The sequence below is a fragment of the Arachis ipaensis genome, chromosome B3 (genome assembly GCF_059453495.1).
Source record: "Arachis ipaensis isolate K30076 ecotype BB chromosome B3, ASM5945349v1, whole genome shotgun sequence".
NCBI classification, from domain to species: Eukaryota; Viridiplantae; Streptophyta; class Magnoliopsida; order Fabales; family Fabaceae; genus Arachis; species Arachis ipaensis.
In genome coordinates, this window is record NC_142438.1 from 133,454,922 (window position 1) to 133,480,956 (window position 26,035).

The window sequence follows — 26,035 nt, forward strand, 5'->3', positions numbered from 1 at the left end:
ATCCACTTAAATCTTAATATTAGAATAACCATCCGTACACCTAATGAAATAAACATCCGATATATCTATTGTTCACATTGTTTAATATTTTTATTGTTTACCTATACTTTTTTATATAAAAAATAAAATTAAACTATTATCAAATTAAGGTAGTTGCAAGATAAATTTAACCACTAACCATAAAAGTATCTTTATGATGTGTCTAATAAAATTGCCTTTCTAATGACTGGTTAGTATTCTATACTTTTTGTAACGATTAAGGTATATTATTAAATCTTATTGGTTAGCCATTTTGCAACAGCTTCATGCTTGAATTCCCACATAATTTGGGAGGCTCAAGAAATATAATTAACTTGCAATATCATTAAGAAGTTAAAAATTAAATAACACTTCATGATGCGTTGAATCTCAACTAATCCTTTGTTGAAACATAAGTAGCATAAGATATAGAGTTGATTATTACAAACAGATTACTCATATCAAAATAAGGCTAATTTTATGGTATTTTTATTTGGTGTCTAATTTGCTTTTTATAATAATTAATTTAAAATTAATTATTTGATTTTTTTAATAATTAGACAATAATTTTTAGACATCATAACAAAACACTTTGAAATAAAATCAAGGGTAAACTTCAATAAGAGATTTGAAGCCACAAATTGGGGTAATGGTGTATCTACTGTAGCCTGCTTCATGGATGAGCTTGTCCCATTCCTTCTTCTCTCTTTCTTTTCCATTGAACATTGCCAACATCACCAAATCATAATCCAGTTTCAGCTCAATCAATTCCTTATCATCGCTGGTTTCATCGATGGATATGTCTATGATTATCACCTTCCCTTCTTTCCCTCTTTCCGAAATAGCTTCCTTGCTGTTCTTCAATATCTTCAAGGCCTGCTCATCATTCCAGTCATGTAAAATCCACTGAAAACCAAACCAAATCAAAAACCATTAGATCAGACTACATCATCAATTAATTAGCTAGTTACCAATTAATGGCGACAGAATCAAGATACCTTGAGTAAGACTGCATCAGCAGAAGGGATCGATTTGAACATGTCACCGCCAACAAAGTTCAAATTCCCATCTCCTTTGAGGTTACCAACAACCTCCGGCTGGTCGAAAACGGTGCACTTCAACTGCGGAAACTCTTGATGAATAAGCTTGGAGACACCACCAGTACCACCACCAACATCAACAATGGAGCCGAGATTCTCAAACACGTGCCTGCACTCTTTGAGCGCAATCTTGAACATGTATGAATCAGCGGCCATGGCTTCCTGGAACATGGCGATGCAATCAGGGTTGTTGTTGAGAAAATCCCAGAAGCTCTGTCCTCCAGAAGAGGTCTCATGCATGGTTTGTTCCTTGTCCTCAGTGAACCACTTCTCGGAAGAGTGCCACATGTTAAGGGAGCTCCAATGGAGTGATCCCTTCACGATGGGCGAAAGATTCGTTGGTTTGCTCTTGATGAGAAGCTTGGAGGGAGGGGTGAGAGCGTAAGCGTCTTCTTCTTCTTGTCCTTCTAGAAGCTTGGTCTTGGCGAAGAAACCATTGTGTGTTAGGAGGCGGAGGAAACGGTGGAGGGCGCCGACTTTGGAAGGGTGGAGCTTGAGCTCAGAGGCTAAGTGAGAGATAGTGAGGGGTTTACCGTGGTTGTGGATGACGTCAGCAACGCCTAACTCCATAACAGCCTTGAGAGCCATGGAGCTAACCCAGTTGTAGACATGCTTGTACAAGTGGATCTGTGCGTGGTACAATTCACTCTCTTCACTGCTGCTAGTGCCGTTGGAGTTAGCACTCAAATCCATAATTGTTTGTTAGCTATGTATGGAGTATGGAGTGTGAAGAATAAAGTGTTATATACGAAAGCTTTTTATTTAAGAAAGACGGTTGTTGTTGTTGTCGTCGTCTCAAGTGTGAGGCAGTGCAGGGTAAAGTGGGTGGGTGAAGTTGAGTGAGGACAGGGGTAGGTGAGGCTGTTTTACTTGTTTATGTTCAGGCAGGTTAACTGAATTTTATTTCTTGTCATTTTCTGTTTAATTTGACCAGTTTTACAAACAAAGCTAAATTTATATATATTATATTGTCTATATTGGCTCTTCAAAACCTTACTTTTGATTCATAGTCAATAATTAAGTATATTCGTTAATTTTTTTTCTTGCATGAATATATTTTACGATAAAAAATATATATTAATATAAAATAATAAAAGTTCATTTTCAAAAGTATTTTATTTATTTTTAACATAATTAAATATAATTCTTTTTACATGTAATTTTAAACAATTATTCAACTATTTCTTACTAGACTATACAAGTAAAAAAGGCAAAACAATTAAAAGAAAGAACATAATGAGAAGAGTTACACAACTGTAAAGAGCCACTAATTAATAGAAAACAATAACAAATTAAATAATAAGAAAAAGAAAAAAAAAAGTAGATATTGTGCAATGTGAGTCTTTTTTTCTGTTATTTTTTTTAATTTTATTTTTTGTATTCTTTGAACACTCTTTATATATTCTTTATCTGTGACTGAACCAATACCTAATTGTGCAAGTGATTAAATATTTTTCTTCTTCTTATGCTTAATGTACTTTCCATTCTTTCTTTTAAACCTAACCTTTGAACTGATTATTGTTTTTATTACGTATATATTTTTTTATTTTCAATTTATTTCTTAAGTCAGCGATAACACATATCACTCCATTACAAAATTTACTTATTACCATATATATGACATAAAAATGATTTAATGTAACCAAAATTAAATAACTGCTTGAGGTAAGACTATTTGGTAGTGTTTGGTGGAGAGACAGAGACTGAAAGACTGAAATTGAGAGACAGAGACAGAAATAAATCTCAGTATTCTGTTTGGTGCAAAGTGGAAGACAGAAATTAAAACAAGAATGAAACTCTAATTTAATTTGTACAAAAGGTAAAATTGAAATTAATTAATTGAAATGAGGGTATTTTAGGTATAAAATGTTATTAAAGTTTCAATTTCTATCTCTAAAAATTTCAGTCCCCTGTGTCCTCACTTTTTGGAGGTACTGAAATACTGAAATTTTAGAGACAGAGACATAAATTTTAATACCAGTCTCTGAACCAACAAACATGATATTGAATCTCAGTCTCTCAGTCTCTGTTCCAGTACCTCAAAACAAACGCTACCTTTAAGTGTTAAAATTTAAAAATAAATAAATACTATATAAATTTAAGATAAAGAATATTACTAGATAGATAAAATGTTTTATTATTATACTTTACTTGTCTAAATTCTGCAACTTAAAGACATTTTAATAAGAATACAAGGTGTTTATCATTTTGAACAATGTTATATCTATTATTTTTATAGATATTTAATGCATAGGAAATGACTATTATATAATAAATTTCTTCTAACATAAAAACTGAATAAAATTTATATTTTATTGTAGGAACAAACATAATACAACAGTGAGATACACATTCATTTATGTTAGGTACCAGACAAATGACACAGCAAAATATAGAGATAAAAAATTATAAATTTGTATAAAATATAGAAACAATTGAATAACTTTCTTTGAGAATTACAACTTCTCTCTATCACAAGGAAACTATAATAACACTCTCTCTTGACAAAAGAAGAACACACTTCTCTCTATATATATATAAAAGAAAACTACTCAAAGAAATATTATGTTATTCTCTTTGGATGACTTGATTGAAATGAATTAAAGAAAAACTCAATTTATAGGTGAGTCTCTTCAATATGAACCATCCGTCAATTGGAGGTATATAATTCTTCTCTTTTTCAACCACTAAAATGCTAAGGTTATAAACTAAGATTGTTTATTACCTCTCATTTTATTTAGTTATTATTTATTTATATATTTTTTAAAATTAGCTTTACTAATTTTCACAATCTCCCACTTAAAGCTAATTTTGATAAATTTTCAAAATTCATGTTGCTCATGTTTTTCATAGGCCGTATGAGGATCTATACCATTCAAACTTTTCTGTGTTGATTGGTTTTGTCATGGCATCTGCTAGGTTATCTTTAGTGTGAATCTTCTGCATATCAACACTTCCTTCTTCTACTACTTCCCGAACAAAGTGATATTGTACTCCAATGTGTTTTGTTCTTGAATGAAAGGCAGGATTCCTTGCAATGTGCAAGGCACTCTGACTATCACAATACACAGAAATCTTCTGTTGTTTGTGCCCGAGTTCTTCTATCAACCTTTGGATCCAAATAGCTTCCTTGCATGCTTGTGTAGCTGCCATATATTCAGCTTTTGTAGTAGATAAAGCTACAACAGTCTGTAATTTAGATAGCCAGCTCACAGCTCCTCCTGCAAGTGTAAATACATATCCTGTAGTAGATTTTCGTTTATCAAGATCACCTGCAAAATCTGTGTCGACATATCCATTGACAATGAATTCTGATCCTCCAAAACATAATGCAACATTCGAGGTCCCTTTGATGTATCTCAAGATCCTCTTAACAACTTCCAATGCTCTTTACCCGGATCTGCCATGAATCGACTTACCACCGCAACTGTTTGAGCGATATCTGGTCTTGTACAGATCATGGCATACATAAGGCTTCCCACTGCTGATGCATACGGTACTCGAGACATTTCCATCCTCTCTGCTTCACTACTAGGGCACATACTTGAGGATAATTTAAAATTAATAGGAAGTGGGGTTGAAATTGGCTTGCATTCTTGCATGTTGAAGCGTTGCAAGATCTTCTTCAAATAATTCTTTTGCGATAGCCAAATCTTCCTATCCTTTTTGTCTCGGTGAATTTGCATCCCTAAAATCTTGTTTGCTGGTCCTAAGTCTTTCATATCAAACTCCCTAGCCAACTGTGCCTTCAATTCTTGGATTTGATCTTTGTTGGGACCTACCACCAACATGTCATCCACATACAACAGCAGAATGATGAAATCATTATCACCAGACCTCTTGTAATAAGTACAATGATCTGAACTAAGTCTGTTGTATCCAAGGCTAATAATGAAAGAATCAAATCTCTTGTACCAACATCTTGGCGCCTGCTTTAGACCGTACAGAGATTTAGTTAACCTGCAAACCAAGTTTTCTTTTCCTTTTTCTTCAAAACCTTCTGGTTGGAGCATATATATCTCTTCTTCAAGTTCTCCATGAAGAAAAGCAGTCTTTACATCTAATTGCTCTAGATGTAAATCAAATGCAGCACACATAGCCAAAACTACTCTAATAGTAGTTAGTCTCACCACTGGAGAAAATATTTCATTGAAGTCAATACCTTCTTTCTGAGCATATCCCTTGACAAACAATCTTGCACGATGTCGTTCCACCTGATCATTACTATCTCGTTTGATCTTGTAAACCCATTTGTTACCAATGGCTTTCCGACCTGCTGGAAGTTCAACAAGTTTCCAGGTATGGTTTCTATGTAATGCCACAATTTCTTCTTGCATTGCTGTCATCCACATAGAAGCGTCTGGATTGCGCATAGCCTCCATAAAAGTTGTTGGCTCTCCATCTTCTGTCAAAAGACAATATGCATCATGGTTTGTCAAAACATAATTTGAGTGCCATGATGGTGTTCTTCTTTGTCGAGTGGATCGACGAACTTCTATGTCATTAGCCTCTGCTTCTTGTTCTTCGTGCTGTAGTTCTGCTTCAGAAAGATCACCTTCTCTACATTTTTCATCTATTTGAACAGTGGTTATCTCTTTAATAGTGCTGTCATTTTCTTGTTCTTTTTGCAATTCATCTTCTGCAAATATCACATCTCTACTGACAACTACCTTGTGGGCAGTGGGATCCCACAGGTGATACCCCTTAACACCGTCAGCATAACCCAAGAATATACATTTTCTAGACTTTGGGTCTAGCTTTGTTCTTTCTTGGGAATTGTACATCACGTACACAGGACAACCAAATATATGTAAAGAAGAATAATTAGGTGGCTTACCTTGCCACATCTTCATTGGTGTCTTTAACCCAATTGCAGTTGATGGTGACCGATTTATCACATAATAGGCGGTTTTAACAGCTTCTGCCCAAAAAGACTTGGCTAAACCTGCAGTTTGCAACATAGCTCGTGCTCTTTCTAGGAGAGTCCTATTCATTCACTCTGCTACACCATTTTGCTGAGGCGTATATGCAACTGTGAATTGTCGTTGAATACATGCTTGCTTGCAAAATGTTAGAAAATCACCATCAACATATTCTCCTCCATTATCTATCCTTAAACACTTGATCTTCTTTCCAGATTCAAGTTCTAACTTTGCTTTGAACTCTCTGAACATCGCAAACACGTCTGACTTTTTCTTGATCGGGTACACCCATAGCCTCCTAGAGTAATCATCAATAAATGATACAATATATTTTTCTCCTCCTAGGGACATCTCCGGCGATTCCCACACATCAGAATGAATCAACTCCAATATGTGCTTGCTCCGAGCAGTTGATCTACCAAACGTCAAACTATGTTGTTTGCTTGTAACGCAGTGCTTACAAAATGGTAAGTTTACCGATTTGAGTCCAGGAATGAGATTACGTTATACAAGAATCTTCAAGCCTCGTTCTGACATGTGGCCTAGTTTGCAATGCCATATCATCGTCATTTCTTCTTGGCTTGTTGAAGCAACTGATACCTCTGCCTCTTGCAAAGTATCTCCCATAAGCATGTATAGATTTGCTGCAATCTTTTCTGCTTTTATTACCACAAGAGCTCCTTTAACAACTTTTAAGATCCCACCTTCAATATGGGTCTTACAACCAAGTTCATCCAATTGCCCAATCGACAACAAATTCTTCTTCAAGCCTTTCACGTGTCTTACCCCTTGAAGTGAACGAATAGAACCATCAAACATTTTTATTTTGACAGTACCCATTTCAACAATTTCTAAGGCATGATTGTTTCCCATAAACACAGATCCTTCCAAGACAGGTTCATATGTACAAAACCAATCACGATGAGGAGTCATGTGCCATGTTGCTCCTAAATCAACAATCCAAACATCAGTGAGCTGTTTACTGCCTTTAGAACCAATTGTTGCTTCGCCATACAGGATTTCTCCATCATCAGAGGTACTTGCAACACATCCTTGAGAACTTGATCCTTCTGGAACCTTCTCTATACTCTTCTTATTCCAACAATCTTTCTTGAAGTGCCCTCTCTTACCACAATTGTAGCATTTGACCTGCTTCTTACTTTGTGACTTTGATCTACTTTGACTCCCACTAAAACCACGCTCCATTGATCTCCCTCTTGTCATCAACAAAGCCTCTACTTGTTTTGAGCTTTCTAATCTATCTTCCTTATTCTTGCGCCTAGATTCTTCTTCAAGAACCGCAGCAGTCATGTCATCAAAAGAAAGATAATCAGTCAAAACATTATTAGTTAAGTTAATGATAAGCTGATCATATGAATCTGGTAGACTTTGAAGTAAGAGCTCTGCACGTTCGTTTTCCGCTATGGTATATTCCAACGATGAGAGTTGAGAAAATAGCGTATTTAGATTATTGATGTGATCCGTTGCCGATGTGGATTCACTCATTCGAAGAGTATAAAGTCTTCTCTTCAAGAATATCTTGTTGTAAAGTGACTTGACTTCATATAATCTGGTGAGAGCATCCCAAATTTCCTTTGCTGTCTTTTTCTCTGCTACACTTGATAAAACTGAATCAGCTAGTGCCAAGTGTAAGTTTGCAACAACATTGTTGTCCATCTCCTTCCATTTTTCATCTGTAATTTCAGTGGGTCTACCTTCAATTGCTGTCACGCAATTGTCTTTTCTCATAATGGCTTTTATCTTCAATTTCCATATGAAAAAATTACTCCCACTAAATTTTGGAATTTCATACTTTGCTGCCATTTTTTTTTGGACGGTAACTCGCAGTGAAAAAAAAAAATATTAATCAGCAACCTTTGGCTCTGATACCACTGTTAGGTACCAGACAAATGACACAGCAAAATATAGAGATAAAAAATTAGAAATTTGTATAAAATATGGAAACAATTGAATAACTTTCTTTGAGAATTACAACTTTTCTCTATCACAAGGAGACTATAATAACACTCTCTCTTGACAAAAGGAGAACACACTTCTCTCTATATATATAGAAGAAAACTACTTAAAGAAATATTATGTTATTCTCTTTGGATGACTTGATTGAAATGAATTAAAGAAAAACTCAATTTATAGGTGAGTCTCTTCAATATGAACCATCCGTCAATTAGAGGTATATAATTCTTCTCTTTTTCAACCACTAAAATTCTAAGGTTATAAACTAAGATTGTTTATTATCTCTCATTTTATTTAGTTATTATTTATTTATATATTTTCTAAAATTAGTTTTACTAATTTTCATTTATATATAATGAAGAGTACTAAGAAATCAATAAATTTTATAATTTATAGTCATTAATCAGTTATTATTAATTTTTTAATAGTATAAAATTATATTTAATAATATAAAATTATTTATTTTTTATTAATTAAATATTAACTAAATTTTAATAAAAAATTGACCCTAAACTTTCTCCTATAAAATTGCTATTTACTATTTAGTGGGGGCAAATGCCTCATTTCTTGTGAGCTTGAGTTCCTCTTTCAGATTAATTTGCATGACTATTTACACTAAATTTAAAACAACTATTTTCACTCATACGTGACAATTAATTTGTTAAATATATATTTTTTTAACACTACATTAAATTAAATTCTATCTTGAGATATATAAGTGTTTTTTATCGTCTAAATGCATAATATATAATTACAATAATGCTCTATATCCATATAAAAAATACATTTAAGTTATCCAAGCAATATTGGTCAAATGCACTTCCTCTTTTCTCACTCGTTTGTCATACATGCGCTACATATAACGTGCTACAACCTAAAGCTTTGTTTAACATAAAACTTCTTCTTCTTTATTCGCGTCTTCTTCTTCTCTGCTCGTATTCTTCCTTATTGATCTGCATTGCCTTCATGGTTCTCCTCTAGTCGCGTTCATATTTTTTTTTTCTTCTTTCGATCTGGTTACGTTGCATTTATCTTCTTCCTATTCTTTTTTGTTTTCTTCTTCGATGCACTTCTGAATCGAAATAATGAAGGACTCAACTTCAAATCAGTTGAATGAGAGCGATTTGGATTATTCTTCTAAAACGAATCAAACTGACGAAGTTTGGATTATTCAATTTTGAATTGAATTGAATGGACGGAGGTGTACTGAATTGAATTGATTTGATAATCTGTAAATTGTAGGCAGTTTGATTTTATATAATGGATCCTGTTTCTTCCGGAGTACTATACAATTGTTTCACCATAAGTACGTGTTCGGTTCATTATGCAAAAAGCTGTTCAAATTTGATTTTATATAATAGATTATGTTTCGTTCACTCAGTACTATACAATTATTTCATCATGAGTACTGTGTTCGGTTCATTATGCAGAAAGCTGTTTGAATTTGATTTTATATAATGGATTATGTTTTGTTCATTCAATATTATACAATTGTTTCACCATGAGTACGTGTTCGAATTTGAATTTATATAATGGATAAAGTTTCATTCATTTAGTACTATACAATTGTTTCACCATAATAACATGTTTGGTTCATTTCTGTTCTGCACAATTTAAAACTCTTCATCCTCACCTTCTACTGCTTCTTCACCAAAGAGAAGGAAGAAAAGAAAAAAAAAACTACCGCAGCAACAACAACAAAGAATGACGATAAAGGAAAAACACGTGAAGAAGAAAGAACGCGAAAAAGAAGTAGGAAGATGAGGAGAAGGAGGAACGCAGAGAAGAAGGCGAAGAAGAAGACACTCCATGCGTAAACCAGCATGAGAAGAAAAAGAAGTGCGAGAGAAAAAGAAGAAAAAGCACGGAAAAAAGATGTTGGATTTTTTTAGTGTTGGACCAATTTGGATGAACTTTGATACAAAATTATATGAACATGTAGCATGACTGATATAATTAATATTTTTTCACTACTACTAATATTTTTAGTATTTTTTACTTGAAAAAATATTTTAAAAAATCAAATCAGTAGCTTTTTTTTGGACGGAAAGTAGCATTTTTTATATTTATATTTATAATAAAAAAAATTTAAAAAAATCTAAAAAATTAGTACTTTTATTAAAATTTGGTCAGTACTTAATTAGTAAAAAAAATAATTTTATATTATTAGATAAAATTTTACACTATTAAAAATATCAATAATAACTAATTAATAATTACAAATTATAAAATTTACTAATCTGTTAAGATTTTCTTTATAATAAATGATTAGCAACCGCTCAAAATAAGTAAAGAAATAACTAATAAGTATTAAATATAGTATTTTCTCTTTTTTATGAATTTTTTTATGTTTACGATATTTTTAATTTGATAAATTAAAGATTAATTTGTTATAAATTTAAATTTTATTTAAAAATTTATTATTAATTAATAAAGTATTATATATATAAAATAGGAGTCAAATTTTTTACTATTATTTATGTGGATGAGTGTGAATTTTGTGGTAATGAGGAGAGAAAATGGGTGACAATCTGACATGAGGCCCACGCAGCAGTCAAGTCAATAGCAGGCCTCAATAGCTCAATGACTTAATTAGTGAATTGTGACATTATTATTCAACAAAATCCACTAAGTCAAAGGAATGGAATAAACAATAATAACAACATTTATTTCATTTGAATAGAATGAATGAATGAATTGAATGGATATACTTTTTTTAAGTTGGATTTAATTAAATGAAAAAGTATAGATAATTAATTCTCATTTCAGTCAATTTTTTAATAAATTAGTCGATTTTATAACAAAAAATTAAACATTAATAATTGAAAAAACTTCAAAATTTAACAAAAAATATTAAAACATAACAAAAAATTTTAAAAATTATTAAAAAATCTAAAATTAAATAACAAATATTTAAAATTATTTTAAAAAAATCCAAATTTATAATAAGTTACGACTGGAGGTAAGCAATATATTCAATGACGAGGGATGTTTTTTGCGCTGTGACAATACTGTTGTTTTGATTATGAACGACGACACTAGACGGAAAACGAAAAAACATTCAATAACAAAAAAATCTAAAATTATTAAAAAAAACATTCAAAATTTTCATCAACTACTATTATAAAATCAAGCTATTTTTATAAAAAAGTTATAGGAGACTGTTCATATCCTGACCCAACGCTAAAACCCAGGTCCAAATGAAAGACCCAATCCAAAGGATTGAGCCTCACCCAACGCCGAACTTCCCCTAAAGAAGTCGGTTCCAGCCACGTCTTGCTCTAAAAGAAGTCGGGGACGAGAGTTAGCTGGCAGATAAACACTTATTCAAATGGGTAACTGCCCCTAAAATCTCTCAACCCACTTCCAGGAGCCATATCCCAACTCCCCTAAGATAAAGGGACGGTTATCCACCTTAAAAGGTGGAACTACTCCAACGGTGGTTATGGGTTCACCACTATAAATACCCTGACATCCCTCAGGTATCTCTAAATCCCAATACTCTCTAGACCTGTTCACACCCTTGCTGACTTAGGCATCGGAGTGTCTTTGCAGGTACCACCCCCCATTCGTTCATACTCACAAGTCGGACGGAGGCCGCAAGACGTGAACCCGCTCGAAGGCTTCCACCCTTAGACGATTGGGCTAACCCAGTGAGTCTAGCCCAATAATCTCCGGTTACCCAACGTAACATTGGCGCCGTTGCCGGGGACCCGAGAGATCAACCAGTGATGGCGGACGAATCACCGAGAGATGGCCACACGGCGTCTGATTCTGAACAGGAAAACCTGGATACCGAAAACAACGACGCAAACCCAACTCCCCACCAGGAAGCCAGCGATCAACACCAGGAAGGCACTTCCGGGCTTAAAAATCTGAAGGTGAATTCCTCGGATGGACGGGAGTCAGGAAAGGAAGGGCCACCCCACGCAACCGAGCTAATGGGGTTGGTCCACGGCCACCAAGGCCGTTTGGAACAATTAGAACAGGAGTTAGAACGACAACGAGAGGCGGAGCGACGAAAAGAGTTAGAAGAAAAACTCTTAAAACTAGAATCCTCCCTTAGAAGTCGGAACTCCCGTGGCGACCGAGAAGAGCCGTCCCTGGGAGGAGAAGATCCGTTCAGTGAGGACATCATGAGGGCAAAAGTTCCAAGAAACTTCAAAGGCCCTGATATGAACCTCTATGACGGAACCACAGATCCGAAGCATCATTTAAGCAATTTTAAAAGTCGAATGTATCTGGCTGATGCTTCTGATGCGACTCGCTGCAAAGCTTTTCCGACCACCTTATCAAAAGCAGCGATAAAGTGGTTCGACAGCCTCCCACCAAGATCGGTCACCAGCTTTGAGGACCTCTCGAGAAAGTTCTTGATGAGGTTCTCCATCCAGAAGGATAAAGTAAAACACGCACCGAGCCTCCTGGGAATAAAGCAGGAGGTCGGAGAACCTTTGCGGGACTATATGGAAAGGTTCAATAAAGCGTGTTTGGAAATTCAAGACCTGCCCACCGAGGCAGTCATCATGGGGTTAGTAAATGGACTCAGAGAAGGTTCCTTCTCACAGTCCATATCAAAAAGGTACCCTACCTCCCTGAGCGATGTACAAGAAAGAGCAGAGAAGTACATCAACATGGAGGAAAATGCCAGACTACGAGAGCCGAGTTGGCGGTCCGGGCACGCCCACTCGACAAAAGAAAAAGAGAGAGAGCCCAAGAAGAAAGAAGAACTTGGTCTCGACAGACCGAGGAAATATCACTCTTCTACTCCTCTAAAGGTTTCCATGGTGGATGTATACAGAGAAATCTGCAACACTGAAAGGCTGCCGCCTCCCAGGCCCATTAAAAATAAAAAGGGAGGAAGCCGCGGCGATTACTGTGAGTACCATAAGATCTATGGTCATTCAACAAATGATTGCTACGACCTTAAAAATGTGATAGAAAAGCTGGCCAGAGAAAGTCGGATTGATAGATATCTCATGGAAAGGTCGGACAATCATGGGAAGAGAAAGCGAGAGGATGGCGACAGAAGAGACCCACCGCCACAAACCCCCGAGAGACACATACATATGATCTCGGGAGGATTTGCGGGTGGGGGACTCACCAAGTCCTCTCGCAAGAGACACCTCAAGCGAGTTTACCAGGTCGGGAGTGAATCACCCGACCTCCCCACAATCTCATTCACAAAGGAGGATGGGCAAGGAGTAATCCCTGGACATGATGATCCAGTGGTGATAACCATGATCCTAGCCAATGCCCATCTCCACAGAACCCTAATAGACCAAGGGAGTTCGGCAGATATCCTTTTCAAGCCCGCATTCGACAAATTAGGATTGGATGAAAAGGAGTTAAGAGCCTACCCCAATACTTTATATGGATTAGGCGACACACCGATAAAACCACTGGGATTTCTACCCCTCCACACGACCTTCGGAAAGGGGGAAAAATCCAAAACTCTGAGCATAGACTTCATAGTCATCGACGTGGGATCAGCATATAATGCCTTGATTGGCAGAGCTACCCTAAATCGACTCGGAACGGTGGTGTCTACCCCTCATCTTTGCATGAAATTCCCGACATTTGCAGGGATAACAACGATACGGGGAGACCAGAAGTTGGCGAAAAAATGCTACAATGAAAGCCTGAACCTGAGAGGGAAAGGCAAGGAAGTCCACACCATAAAGCTCGGTGGCACAAGAACCAAAGAAGAGCTGCGCCCACAACCAAAAGGAAAAACTGAAGAAATACAGGTCGGCGAAGAGGAAGGGAAAAATACCCACATAGGAGCTAACCTAGAAGAAAACTTAAAACAAAGGTTGACAAAGCTCCTAAAAGAAAAAGCATAGACCCCGAGCTCATGTCCCACCGGCTCTCGGTCCACCCAGGGTCTTGACCTGTACAACAGCGAAGGCGTAAGCTCGGCCTAGAACGAGCTCAAGCGGTAGAAGAGCAGATACAAGCACTCCTAGAAGCCGGCTTCATCAGAGAAGTTAAATACCCAACATGGCTAGCAAATGTAGTGCTAGTTAAGAAATAAAACGGCAAGTGGAGGATGTGCGTCGACTATACCGACCTGAATAAGGCATGTCCTAAGGACCCATATCCTCTCCCAAGCATTGATACCCTAGTGGACTCTAGCTCAGGGTATCAATACTTGTCGTTCATGAATGCCTACTCGGGATATAACTAAATTCCGATGTACAAGCCAGATCATGAAAAGACATCATTCATCATAGGGATGGCAAAATTTCCCGAGACGCGGGGATCCCTGCGGGGACTGCCCCGAATGGGGATCCGATTGTGGGGAATTTTCTCCATGGGGATGGGGATGGGGGACAAAATTCCCCCGAAGCAGGCGCGGGGACCCGAGCGGGGATCCCCGCCCCGTCCTCGCTATTCCCCGAAATTTATGAATTCCTTGAATTATCCTTAATAGTTTATTTCTCATATATGTTTTTTAGAGATTTCTCACACACACATATATATAGAAACTCAAAACTCCTAATCTTTATTTGCATAACCCTTCTTCAATTCATAGATTCCTAAGGCAGTCCATACTTCATCCAACCTCTTTGTAGCCACCCCCTCGTCACCCTTCTCACCGCATCGTCACACCTCACCGTGCCATCACCCTTACCGCGTCGTAATTTTTTTTTTGCGGCGTTCCTTTTCGTAACTCTACCGTCGTGTCCATTCTCCTCTCTGTTGCCGCGTCTCCCACCTCGTCTACTACTTTATCCTTTGGCTCGTCGTTGCGTCCCCATTACGTTATTTCGAAAGAAGTCACCATCGTGTCATTTAGACTTTTTGTATAAAATCTTGCAGTTTTTGTATAAGATAGATATTTGCAGCTCTATTCATATGGAAATTAATAATTAGTTAGAACTATTATGTACATGGAAAATGGGATCCCCGCGGGGAATGGGGCCCTGTGGGGAATGGGGATGGGGAGCAATATTCCCCCACGGCGGGGAATGGGGCGGAGATGGGGAGCAAATCTGAGGGCGGGGATGGGGAGCAGGGAGGCATCCCCCGCCCCCACCCTGCCCCATTGACATCCCTATTCATCATGCCTAAAGCAAACTATTGCTACGTGGTCATGCCTTTCGGATTAAAAAATGCAGGGGCCACATACCAAAGGCTGATGAACAAAGTGTTCGCTCCCCACCTCAGGCACTTAATGGAGGTCTACGTAGACGACATGCTGGTAAAAAAGTGGGAAAAGGCCGATCTCTTTACGGACCTCGCACAAGTTTTCAACACTATAAGGGCACATGGGATGAGGCTAAATCCCACAAAATGCACCTTCGCAGTGGAGGCTGGAAAATTTCTAGGGTTCATGCTAACCCAAAGAGGGATCGAAGCAAATCTTGACAAGTGCAAAGCCATCCTAGAAATGAAAAGCCCAACTTGCTTGAGAGAGGTCCAACAACTGAATGGCCGACTAGCAGCCCTTTCCAGGTTCTTGGCAGGGTCAGCATTAAGGTCCCTTCCACTGTTCTCTCTGCTAAGAAAAGGATGCCAGTTCGAATAGACTCCAAGAGTTCAAAAAGTTCTTGAGCCAACCACCAATCCTCACCCGACCTCTAATTGGGGAAAAACTCGTCCTATATTTGTCTGTGGCAGACAAAGCTGTCGCATTAGCCCTAATACGAGAGGATGAGGTCGGACAGCACCCAGTGTACTTCACCAGCAAAGTTCTACAGGGCCCCGAGCAAAGGTACCACAAACTAGAGAAGTTTGCTTACTCCTTAGTGATAGCCTCACGAAGGTTACGACCCTACTTCCAAGCCCACACAGTAAGAGTCCGAACGAACCAACCCATGAAGCAAATCCTCCAAAAGATGGATGTTGCAGGGAGAATGGTTCAGTGGGCGATAGAGCTCTCCGAGTTCGACTTGAAGTATGAAACTCGGACCGTAATCAAAGCCCAATGCCTCACCGACTTCATAGCGGAGTACGCGGGAGACCAAGAGGAAAAACCAACTACATGGGAACTATACGTAGATGGATCCTCAAATAAGACAGAAAGCGGTGCAGGCATAATACTAGCCAATGAAGGGGGAACGCAGATAGAGGTTTCCCTCAAATTTGAATTTCCAGCTTCTAACAATCAGGCAGAGTATGAAGCCCTGATTGCAGGATTAAAGCTAGCAGAAGAGGTCGGCGCAACCAAAGTGCTGATATTCAGCGATTCCCAAGTAGTGACCTCCCAAATAAATGGAGAGTATCAGGCCAAAGACCCAAATATGAAAAGATACTTGGAAAAAACTCTTGAGCATCTCGGGCGCTTTGCAGAAATCGAGATCAAACACATAATTCGCGATCTTAATAGCAGAGCAGACGCCCTCTCCAAGTTAGCAAGTACCAAACCAGGGGGAATAGTAGAAGCTTGATCCAGGAAACTCTCCAAGAACCTTCTGTGGTGAAAACAGAGGACAAACAGGAAGTCATTGAAGTGACCGGGTTAAACCTCAGATGGATGAATCCCTTGGTCAAATACCTAAAATTCGACATCCTCCCCAAAGAGGAAAAAGAGGCCAAGAAAATCCGGAGGAAAGCACAATACTACACTTTGGTGAAAAATACCCTCTATAAAAGAGGAATATCAACACCATTGCTAAAGTGCGTACCGACCTCAAGGACAACTGAAGTACTAGAGGAGGTTCATAATAGAATCTGCGAAAACCACCACGGAGCCCGGTCGCTAGCAAGAAAGGTAATCCGAGCAGGGTTCTACTGACCGTCCTTGCAGAAAGATGCCATAGAATTTGTCAAGAAATGCCAACCATGCCAGATGCACGCAAATTTCCACGTGGCTCCACCAGAGGAGCTAATCAGTATAACTTCTCCATGGCCTTTCGCAAAATGGGGGATGGACCTGTTAGGACCTTTTTCCCAGGCCCCAGGACAAGTCAAATACTTAATTGTGAGAATAGAATACTTCACAAAGTGGATAGAAGCAGAACCATTGGCCACTATCACTGCCCAGAGAAGTCGGAGGTTCCTCTACAAAAATATCATCGCAAGGTATGGGATACCCTATTCCATTACTACAGACAATGGAACCCAGTTCACCGACTCTACCTTCAGAAACCTAGTGGCCAGTATGAAAATCAAACACCAATTCACCTCAGTAGAACATTCAAAAGCAAATGGACAAGCTGAGGCAGCTAACAAAGTCATACTGGCATGACTAAAGAAAAGACTACAAGATGCAAAAGGAGCTTGGGCTGAGGAGCTCCCGCAAGTATTGTGGGCCTACCGGACGACGCCACAATCCGCCACAGGAGAAACACCCTTCCGACTTGTCTACGGCGTAGAAGCCATGATACCAGTAGAGATCAGCGAACAAAGTCCAAGGGTAAATCCTCCATGATGAGGTCGGAAATATACAGGGGCACAAAGAGGAGCTTGAATTGCTCCCCGAAGTCCGAGAGCAAGCCCAGATAAGAGAAGCAGCGTTGAAACAAAGGATGACTACCAGGTACAACAGAAAAGTCATTCGAAAGAGTTTCACCCCAGACGACTTGGTCTTGATCAGAAACGACATCGGAGTCAACAAATCTGGGGAAGGAAAACTTGCTGCCAATTGGAAGGGACCATACAAAATTAGTGAAGTCCTAGGAAAGGGTTACTACAAAGTAACCGACTTAAGCGGAGCCGAGTTACCTAGGTCTTGGCATGCTTGTAACATGAAAAGGTATTACAGTTAAAAGCGAACTCTACTTCCTGATGTACTCTTTTCCCAACTTCATGAATTTTTCCAAAAGAGGATTTTTTCTGAAGGGGGGTTTTTAACGAGGCATCATAGTAGAGACTAAGGGGTCATAAATAGTGAAAAGCCCTTAGTAGCAGTAAAAGTACCTTCGCAAATAAATAAAGATCTTTTATCCCTTATAAATTTCTTTTCATTTTTCTTTCTACGAAACGCGCCGACTTAAGCTCGACAAAGCGTGAAAATCCCATGACCGACCTAGATGGTCGTCAGGATAAAACGACGAGGTACAAGTCGGCGTAAAGAGGTTATAAAAGTTGATCGTGAGAAACTCGGAAACATTCCGACTCATAAGTCGAAATGAAAAACCGAGCAGCAAAGAAAACGCATCACAAAATTAACCTAAGTCATAGGAACTCAATAAATCAAAAAATTGAGTATAAGGAATACCAAAAAAGAGATCGAAAAACCTATTAAAAGCGCCAAAGCTAAAAGTTGTCCTAAGTTCTTAAGGAAAAAAGAAACTCAAAGGAAAGGACAGCCAGCCAAGAAAAATGGTTTTCAAAATAAGGATCAAAGGGGTTTTCTAAAAACCTAAAATCAGAAAAACATGCACACAAAAAGACAAAGAAAGGTAACTTAAAACCCTTATCCAAAAAATGGTATTTTTTTCGATAACTTAAACCCTTATCCAAAAAAGGGTATTTCTAAGTGTTTTGTTTACGGTCCTAAAAGGCCAAAGAGAATGTCAACAAACTACCACCACTACAAAGAAAATAAAGAGTTTAAAAAAGAGGGGACCCACAGGCCGGGTCCCATATAGCCACAATCATTTTTTCAAAGAGGATCACCACCAGAGTCAGGAAGAGTAGTCGGAGCGCCATCAGGACCAGGGAGAGAAGTATCCATAGGAGACGGAGAGGAGGTTCTGGGAGCTCTCGAGGAACTCGGGGCATCCTTTGGTCGGGGAGGAGACTCCATTATCCTCTGCCCCCGAGTCTTCAAATCTGACTCGGTGACATACTGGGGAGAGGGAGGAGAGACTATAGCCCCATCAATGACGACCTTGTCCGGATCCAAAGGCGAGAGATCCAGGTCGGGAGCAAGGACTCCGACCTGTTCTTTAAAGATCCTCCATGCTTCCTCGGCCCCGTCAGCAATGGAGTCCTCCAACTCAGTAAAGTCATTCCGAGCCTTCAGCAAATCCTTCTTCACCGCCACAAGGTCCTCGAACAAACTTGAATAGCTCTCTTGGGCCTTCAACCTCAAGCCCTCCTCCATGTTGCATTGGGCCTGCAACTTACTCTCCTTCTCCCGGAGGCCGTCCCTCTCCTCCCTCAATTTGACCCCTTCTCCTGCTCCTAATATATGAGAAGCCTCCCTTCTAACTCTTCAACCCTCGAGGTTGAACCCAAAGAGCTAAGAGGAGTCTTTTCAAAAATATCAAGGAACTTTGTGCACACCCCTGGCCCGCTGCCCTGATACTCTCCTGAGCCAGAATAGTGAGATGGTTCCGGATAGAAACATCATCCATACCTATACGGGTATGAAGATAGATGTACTTCTGAACAAACTGAGGCGCATCCACTTTAGCCTCACCTTCAAAAGAAGAGCTAGACTCTAAAGTCTTGCGCTTCTTCTTTTCTGGCTCAGGAGAAGATCGGGGAGGAGGAGACGGCCGAGAAGGAGCCGAGGAAGGAATAACAATAGGTCGGGAAGGAGTCCCCAAATTGCGGGAAGAAGGGGGAGGAGAAGGAGGGGAAGAGCTAGTTACCCTGACACCACCAACCCTAGCGCGGGATCTTGCCTTGGCCTCCTGAACCCTCTGGTAAGACTCCCTGGAATTCTTCTTTGCCATCTCTGTAAAAAACAATAGGTAGCTAAAGTTAGCCAAACAAGTCGGAAGAAGCGAAGTCGGAAAATATAAACAAACCAAAAGCTACCTAATTGTGTCTAGACAAAGGATGGAGCCCCCTGGAGAAATTTTTTGGTATCCAGATACGGGGTCCTCCCCCACACTTCTCGGAGGAACCCCACAATGGCTACCTCCACTTCATCCAGGTCATCCAAACTATATTTCTCACAGGGGGAAGCCTCTAACCAGTACAGAGGAAAGTGAGAAGAAGAACTCTTATCCAGGAAAAAGGGGTGGTGACCCTTTACAGCTTGAACTTTGAAAAAATAATTTTTAAAGTCATGGAAGAATTCATCAAAAAGGGTGAAGACTATCCGGCCTTGTATAGCTCGGAAAGACACCCACTGCTGCTTGTTGTTTTACCCACTAAAGGGCTTCGTCATGTGGAAAAAGAAAAAGAAAATCCTCAAAGAAGTCAGAAAGTCTAAGGCATGGCTGATAAACTGGTAAATTTTTAGAAAACCCCGGGAATTGGGGTGAAGCTGGGTAGGATCAACACGACAGTGACGTAAAACAGCGATTTGAAAATCAGAAAAAGGGAGAAAAATGCCCAGGCGAGTGATCATACTATCATACATATAGAAGAAATGAGGGGCCGCCTCAGAAGCCCTCCCGAAACAAACCCGGTCTTCCGGACCCAGGGCAAGAAGTTCATACTTGGGCTCATCCTCATCAGAGGTGCAGAGCCTATGATGAGTGCGAAGGTTGATGATAAAATCAGTATCAACAAAAGGTTCTTCCCCCAGAACTGTGACATCCACCCACTGAGCCAGAATTTCTATGGAAGACATTTTTTCCTAAAAAAGATTAGTGAAACCTACAAAGGAAAAAAGGAAAAGAATAAAAAACAGGGTCTCTAAGGGGATCAAACAGAAGCCTACCCTCCTCTCTAAAATAAAGACATGCAAATAAAAGCATTTCGTAAAAAGAAAGCAGAGGAAAACTAACCTTTACTTGGGGAAGGATAGGGGCAGAGAAAGAAAAATCCCTTCGAGCACAAGTTTCTTACGAACAGAGGAGAAGAAGTGTAAAAATTTTCAGAAACGAAACAAGGAAAGAGAGGGAAAAGTATTTATAAGGACGTTGGGGGCATAATGGTAAAAGCGGAAGTCGTCATTTAAAGATAGGCACCGTTTCCAATGTAACTGACCCCCGCGTATGAATACACAAATCCCTAACAGACGCGACGTTTGATTAGACGCGACTGTTGAGAATTTTTAAAACACGTCGGTTCTGAAACATCACGTCGGTTCTTCATCAGGTCGGCTACAGCTCTGAGTTAAATACTCGACCCCAATTCTTAAAAGAAATTGGACTCAAGTAGGGGCACTGTTCATACCCTGGCCCAACGCTAAGGCCCAGGTCCAAAAGAAAGACCCAATCCAAAGGATTGAGCCTCACCCCACGCCGACCTTCCCCTAAAGAAGTCGGTTCCAGCCACGTCTTGCTCTAAAAGAAGTCGGGGACGAGAGTTAGCTGGCAGATAAACACTCATTCAAATGGGTAACTGCCCCTAAAATCTCTCAACCCACTTCCAGGAGCCATATCCCAACTCCCCTAAGATAAAGGGACGGTTATCCACCTTAAAAGGTGGAACTACTCTAACGGTGGTTATGGGTTCACCACTATAAATACCCTGACATCCCTCAGGTATCTCTAAGTTCCAATACTTTCTAGACCTGTTCACACCCTTGCTGACTTAGGCATCGGAGTGTCTTTGCAGGTACCACCCCCCATTCGTTCATACTCACAAGTCGGACGGAGGCCCCCAAGACGTGAACCCGCTCGAAGGCTTCCTCCCTTAGACGATTGGGCTAACCCAGTGAGTCCAGCCCAATAATCTCCGGTTACCCAACGTAACAGAGACAATAGTCTTCGTCAATTAAAAAGACTAGAGTCTTCGTAGATTAAAATAAATTAAATAATAAGCTTTTTAATTATTATTTTCATGTGAAATAATTTAATTTTTTACTAATAATTAATTTTAATATTTATTATCTAAAATTTGAAAGAATTTAATGTGTATAATTTTATATTTGATTAAGTGTTAAGTCTGCTGTACAAATAAAATAATTAATTTTCATGCTTATTATTTAAAAATAATAAAATATACTTTTTATCTCTGAAATTTGATAAAAGTTTTAAAAATACCCCTAAATTTTATTTTGTTTCAATTTTGTCCTAAAAGTTTTTGATTTGCATCAAATATACCTCTGAGAGTTAAATTTTCAAAAAATTTAAGACCAATTCAACAATAATGCATGATGATTATGTTTGATTTGCTTGTGTTGAAGATTGCTCTTATGAAATTATAGTTAAATTAGTCTTAAATTTTTTGAAAAATTAGCCGTTAGGAGTATATTTGATGCAAATGGAAAACTTGTGGGACAAAATTAAAACAAAATAAAACTTATAGATATTTTTAAAATTTTTGCCAAACTTCAAAAATAAAAAGTATACTTTATCCTATTTTTTGTTCTCTCTATATAGGATAATTCACACAAACAAAATCATTTGAAAATCAAAATTACCTCTATATTCTAAAGTGAATTAGCTTATATGCATGTCCTAAAATAAATCTATGTAAATCGAAATAATTAAATTCGATTTATACATTTTTAATATAAATAGAATTAATTGAATTTGATTTATACTATAATAGAAGCACATAGTAAATTAAATCAACTTGATTCGATTTACAATATATGCTATGTCAATAGTAAATCGAATCAATACTATTTTTGCAGCATTTACATATAAATCAGTTTACATAGAGTTAGTGTAAATCGAGTATAATAGCTACGATTTACATAAAATTGGTGTGAAAAATAGACATGTATGTCTGCTTTTTTATTGTAGGATATTGGTGTAATATTGCTCTCCATTTAATTTGTTTGTGTGAATTACTTACCTCTCTCTATACATAAAAATACAATTAGATATTAGTATAAAAAAAATTATATTGATAGTTATAAAATTAACTCAAAATAATATTTTTTGAAATATTTGAATATTAATTCTAATTATTAATTACAACATTGATATTCTCTTCAAATTATATATAATAAATATTTAAAAAAATAAAGTGAAATATAGATTAAAAAATAAACGGTAAAAATTTAAAACTAAATAAAAAAACTAAAAGAATATACATACTATAATAACAATAATATATTTTCATGTGAATAATATTATGAGATATTTTTTTAATTGTATTTAATTATAATTTTAAAGTATTTTTTATAATTTTATGAATTTATTTGAATTATATTATTTTATTAATTTATTTTTTCTAGAATAAAAATAGTGAGAGATAGATAATTAATGAGAGAGAAAAGAGAGAGAAAGATGAAGAAAAAGGAGAGAAGTAGTTTGTTAATTTTAAAGAAAAATTTTTTATTTTAATCGTAATAAAAGAATATTTTGTCACATATTTTGATTTGTCAAATTAATAATACAAAATATAAACTATAAGTTATATATAAAATAAAAAAGGTAAAGAAGAACAGAGAAGGAAAGAGGGAATGGATAAAAACAAATGAAAAAAAGGAGTTTATTAATTTAAAAAAAAAATTTTTTCTCAATTTTAATGAGAGAATGTTATTTAATACATTTTAGTTGTCAAATTAATAAATATAATATAATTATATATTTTAATTAATTATAATTTTAGTTTTAATTTAATTTTAATTATAATTATAAAATATTATATTACATATTATAATTATTAAATTTGTAATTAATTATAATTATTAATATATAAAAAAATTATTAAAGAAACGAAAAAATAAAAAAGAAATTTTTTTTGATTTAAAAAATTAATTTTAATTACAATAAAAAGGATATACAATATATATTGATTATAAAATTAATAATATATAATAAATTTATGTATTTTTTTTTAACTTTTTTTGGTTTGATGAGAGTGGCCGGCTGGCGAGGTAGCTGTTTTTTTTTATATTTTTTATTTTTCTTTTGGGAATTTTTTTTCTATTTTGATTTGTATTATTATATACATGCATATTTATTTGCAATTAATAATAACTATATCATATTTGTTCGACGGAATAATCATAAAGTAAGTCAAAATAGGTGACCTCGGTCAGTGATTCAGTATTATTTAATAATATATATATTGTACAAGCATACATGATCATATTTGTCGTCTCTTTTATGTGATATACAACATAAGCTTATTCTTTCCAAACTTTATTTTATAGACATTTTCCTTATATACCTCTCAGAGTGATAAGGACAGAGTATTAAAACATATTCGTGTATATCAAGTCTCTCCATGCACTATATATATATATATTCTATTATTATAATAGGTAATTAAATAGATTTATTTTAAAAAAACTCTACGGTGTTTTATAAAATTTATGCCTAATTTACTTAAAATTAAAGGAGATTTAGATTTTTTAAAATGAAAAAATTGATAAAAAAAATTAATTATTTTTAAATTAAAATAATAAAAATATATTTATAAAAATTATAAAATTAATAATAATTATTTATTTATTTTACTATTTTATCAACTTCTTATTTTAAAAGATTCAAATTTAATTAAAAGTAAAAAGTGAAAGAGTCAATTCTAACATTTATATTTGTATTAAAGAGGTGATGACCAAATCAATATCCGAAAGATTTAAACGCTGACATTTTGGTATCTCACTATTGTTATTGACAAAATGGTCTTTAAGATTTTAAAATTTGACAAGCGTATCTACGAGTTCACCGAAGCACATTTCCGGCAAGTACAGTGCTGACATGACCACTGCGTTTTGATGATATGGCAAATACCCCCAACTCTAATTCTTCTCCTTCTCCTTCCCTCTCCCCAACGCACTCCCCCCTTCCCCTTCCTGAATGCATTCTCCCCCCTCCCCAACCCTAATCCTTCCCTCCCCCTCTCTAACCCTAATTCTTCTCCTTCTCCTTCTCCCTCCCCAACGTACTCCCCCCTTCTCCTTCCTGAATGCATTCTCCCCCCTCCCCAACCCTAATTCTTCCCTCCCTCTCTCTAACCCTAATTTTCCATCTCCAACGCACTTCCCCCCTCCTCAGTCCAAAATCCCCCTTTCTAAACCATAATCCCATTCCCTTGCCTCTTTGAATTCTAATCCCCTTCCCAACACAGTGTCTCACACTCTCAACTCATTCTCTCCTAAAACAGCAGTAGAGCTCAACCTTCTCAGTCTTACAGAGCCAGTGTCATCGACACCGCACTGTCGCCATCTCGTCGTCGGGTCTTCTGCGTCCGCCAGTGTCTCCTTCGTAGCATGGCGTTGTCTGCACGCCTTCACCGTTGTCGCCTTCACTGCTTGTATCTGCTTGCTGCTAGCCCCCAGTCGTTGCCATGCCTCCTCTGTCTGGGTTTCATCTTGACTCTATCGTGTCCTGCCCCCTCTGTGTCTGGTGTTCTTCTTCTATTCTTGCTTTGGTGGTGTCTGTATTAAATTTTATTTTATTTTATTTTATTTTATTTTGATTATTGTATATGAATTTGTTTCTGAGTTTTATTGTGATTAATCTTTTTTGAATGATAATTTAACCTAAAAATTTGGGACAATTCATGATTTGGGGCAACTCTGTTGATGTTGAGGTTGTTGTTGCTGTGAATGGTGGTGTTGAGGAAGGGAGAGGGAAGTGTGCGTTGGGAAAAGGGGAGTGGTGGAGAGAGAGAGAGAGTGTGGTGGAGGTTGTTGTTGCTGTTGATGTTAAAGTTGTTGTTGATGTAAATGGTGGTGTTGAGGGAGGAAGGAAAAGTGTACGTTGGGGAGGGGCTTGTGATGCGGCGGGAACTGCGATTAGGGAGAAGTGTGCGTTGGGGATGGGGGCTGTGATAGGGAGGGAGAGGGAAGGAGAGGGAGTGTGCGTTGGGGAGGAAACTTTGGAGGTGGTTTGCCAAGTCACCAAAACACGGTGGCCACATCAGCACTGTGCTTGCCGGAAATGTGCTCCGATGAACTCGTGGATACGCTTGTCAAATTTTAAAACCTTTTAAGGACCATTTTGTCAATAACAGTAGTAAGGTACCAAAATGTCAGCGTTTGAATCTTTCGGTACTGATTTGTTCATTACCTCTTGTATTAAATAATTAAAATTTTTGGTAAGTAAAAAGATACCTCATTTTAATATATGTTTTTTAAATTATACATATATTTTTATTAAGAGATTTTTAAAGTAATAATAAAGAATTGAGTCAAAACATCTTTTTATTACATATTTCTTATTAATATGAAAATATGTTACTAGTGAGCTTGAATAACATTAGCCTGCAATTCGTTGCAGCCAGAGCAGGCTCATAATTATCAGATCACTCTAAAGATGACATTTGGCATTTACTACATTCAAGTACTCAACAGATACATATAACCAGAATCTAATG

General features: G+C 37.2%; 1 protein-coding gene across 1 annotated transcript; it reads right to left on the reverse strand.

The window, feature by feature from the left end:
- Nucleotides 1-378: 378 nt before the first annotated feature.
- On the reverse strand, nt 379-1,925 carry LOC107631191 (isoflavone 4'-O-methyltransferase). The gene is made up of 2 exons (XM_016334548.3): nt 1,017-1,925; nt 379-924 (listed from the first exon to the last, which is right to left on the reverse strand). Exons 1-2 carry the CDS (start codon nt 1,809-1,811, stop codon nt 622-624), a joined length of 1,098 nt encoding a protein of 365 aa, XP_016190034.1. The 5' UTR covers nt 1,812-1,925; the 3' UTR covers nt 379-621.
- Nucleotides 1,926-26,035: the final 24,110 nt, after the last annotated feature.

Excerpts from the sequence above, each read along its gene's own strand:
- LOC107631191 (XM_016334548.3), bottom strand. The coding sequence starts at position 1,811 with ATGGATTTGAGTGCTAACTCCAACGGCACTAGCAGCAGTGAAGAGAGT. Across the intron at positions 925-1,016 it reads CTGATGCAGTCTTACTCAAG|TGGATTTTACATGACTGGAA; the intron begins GTATCTTGATTC and ends TTTGGTTTTCAG.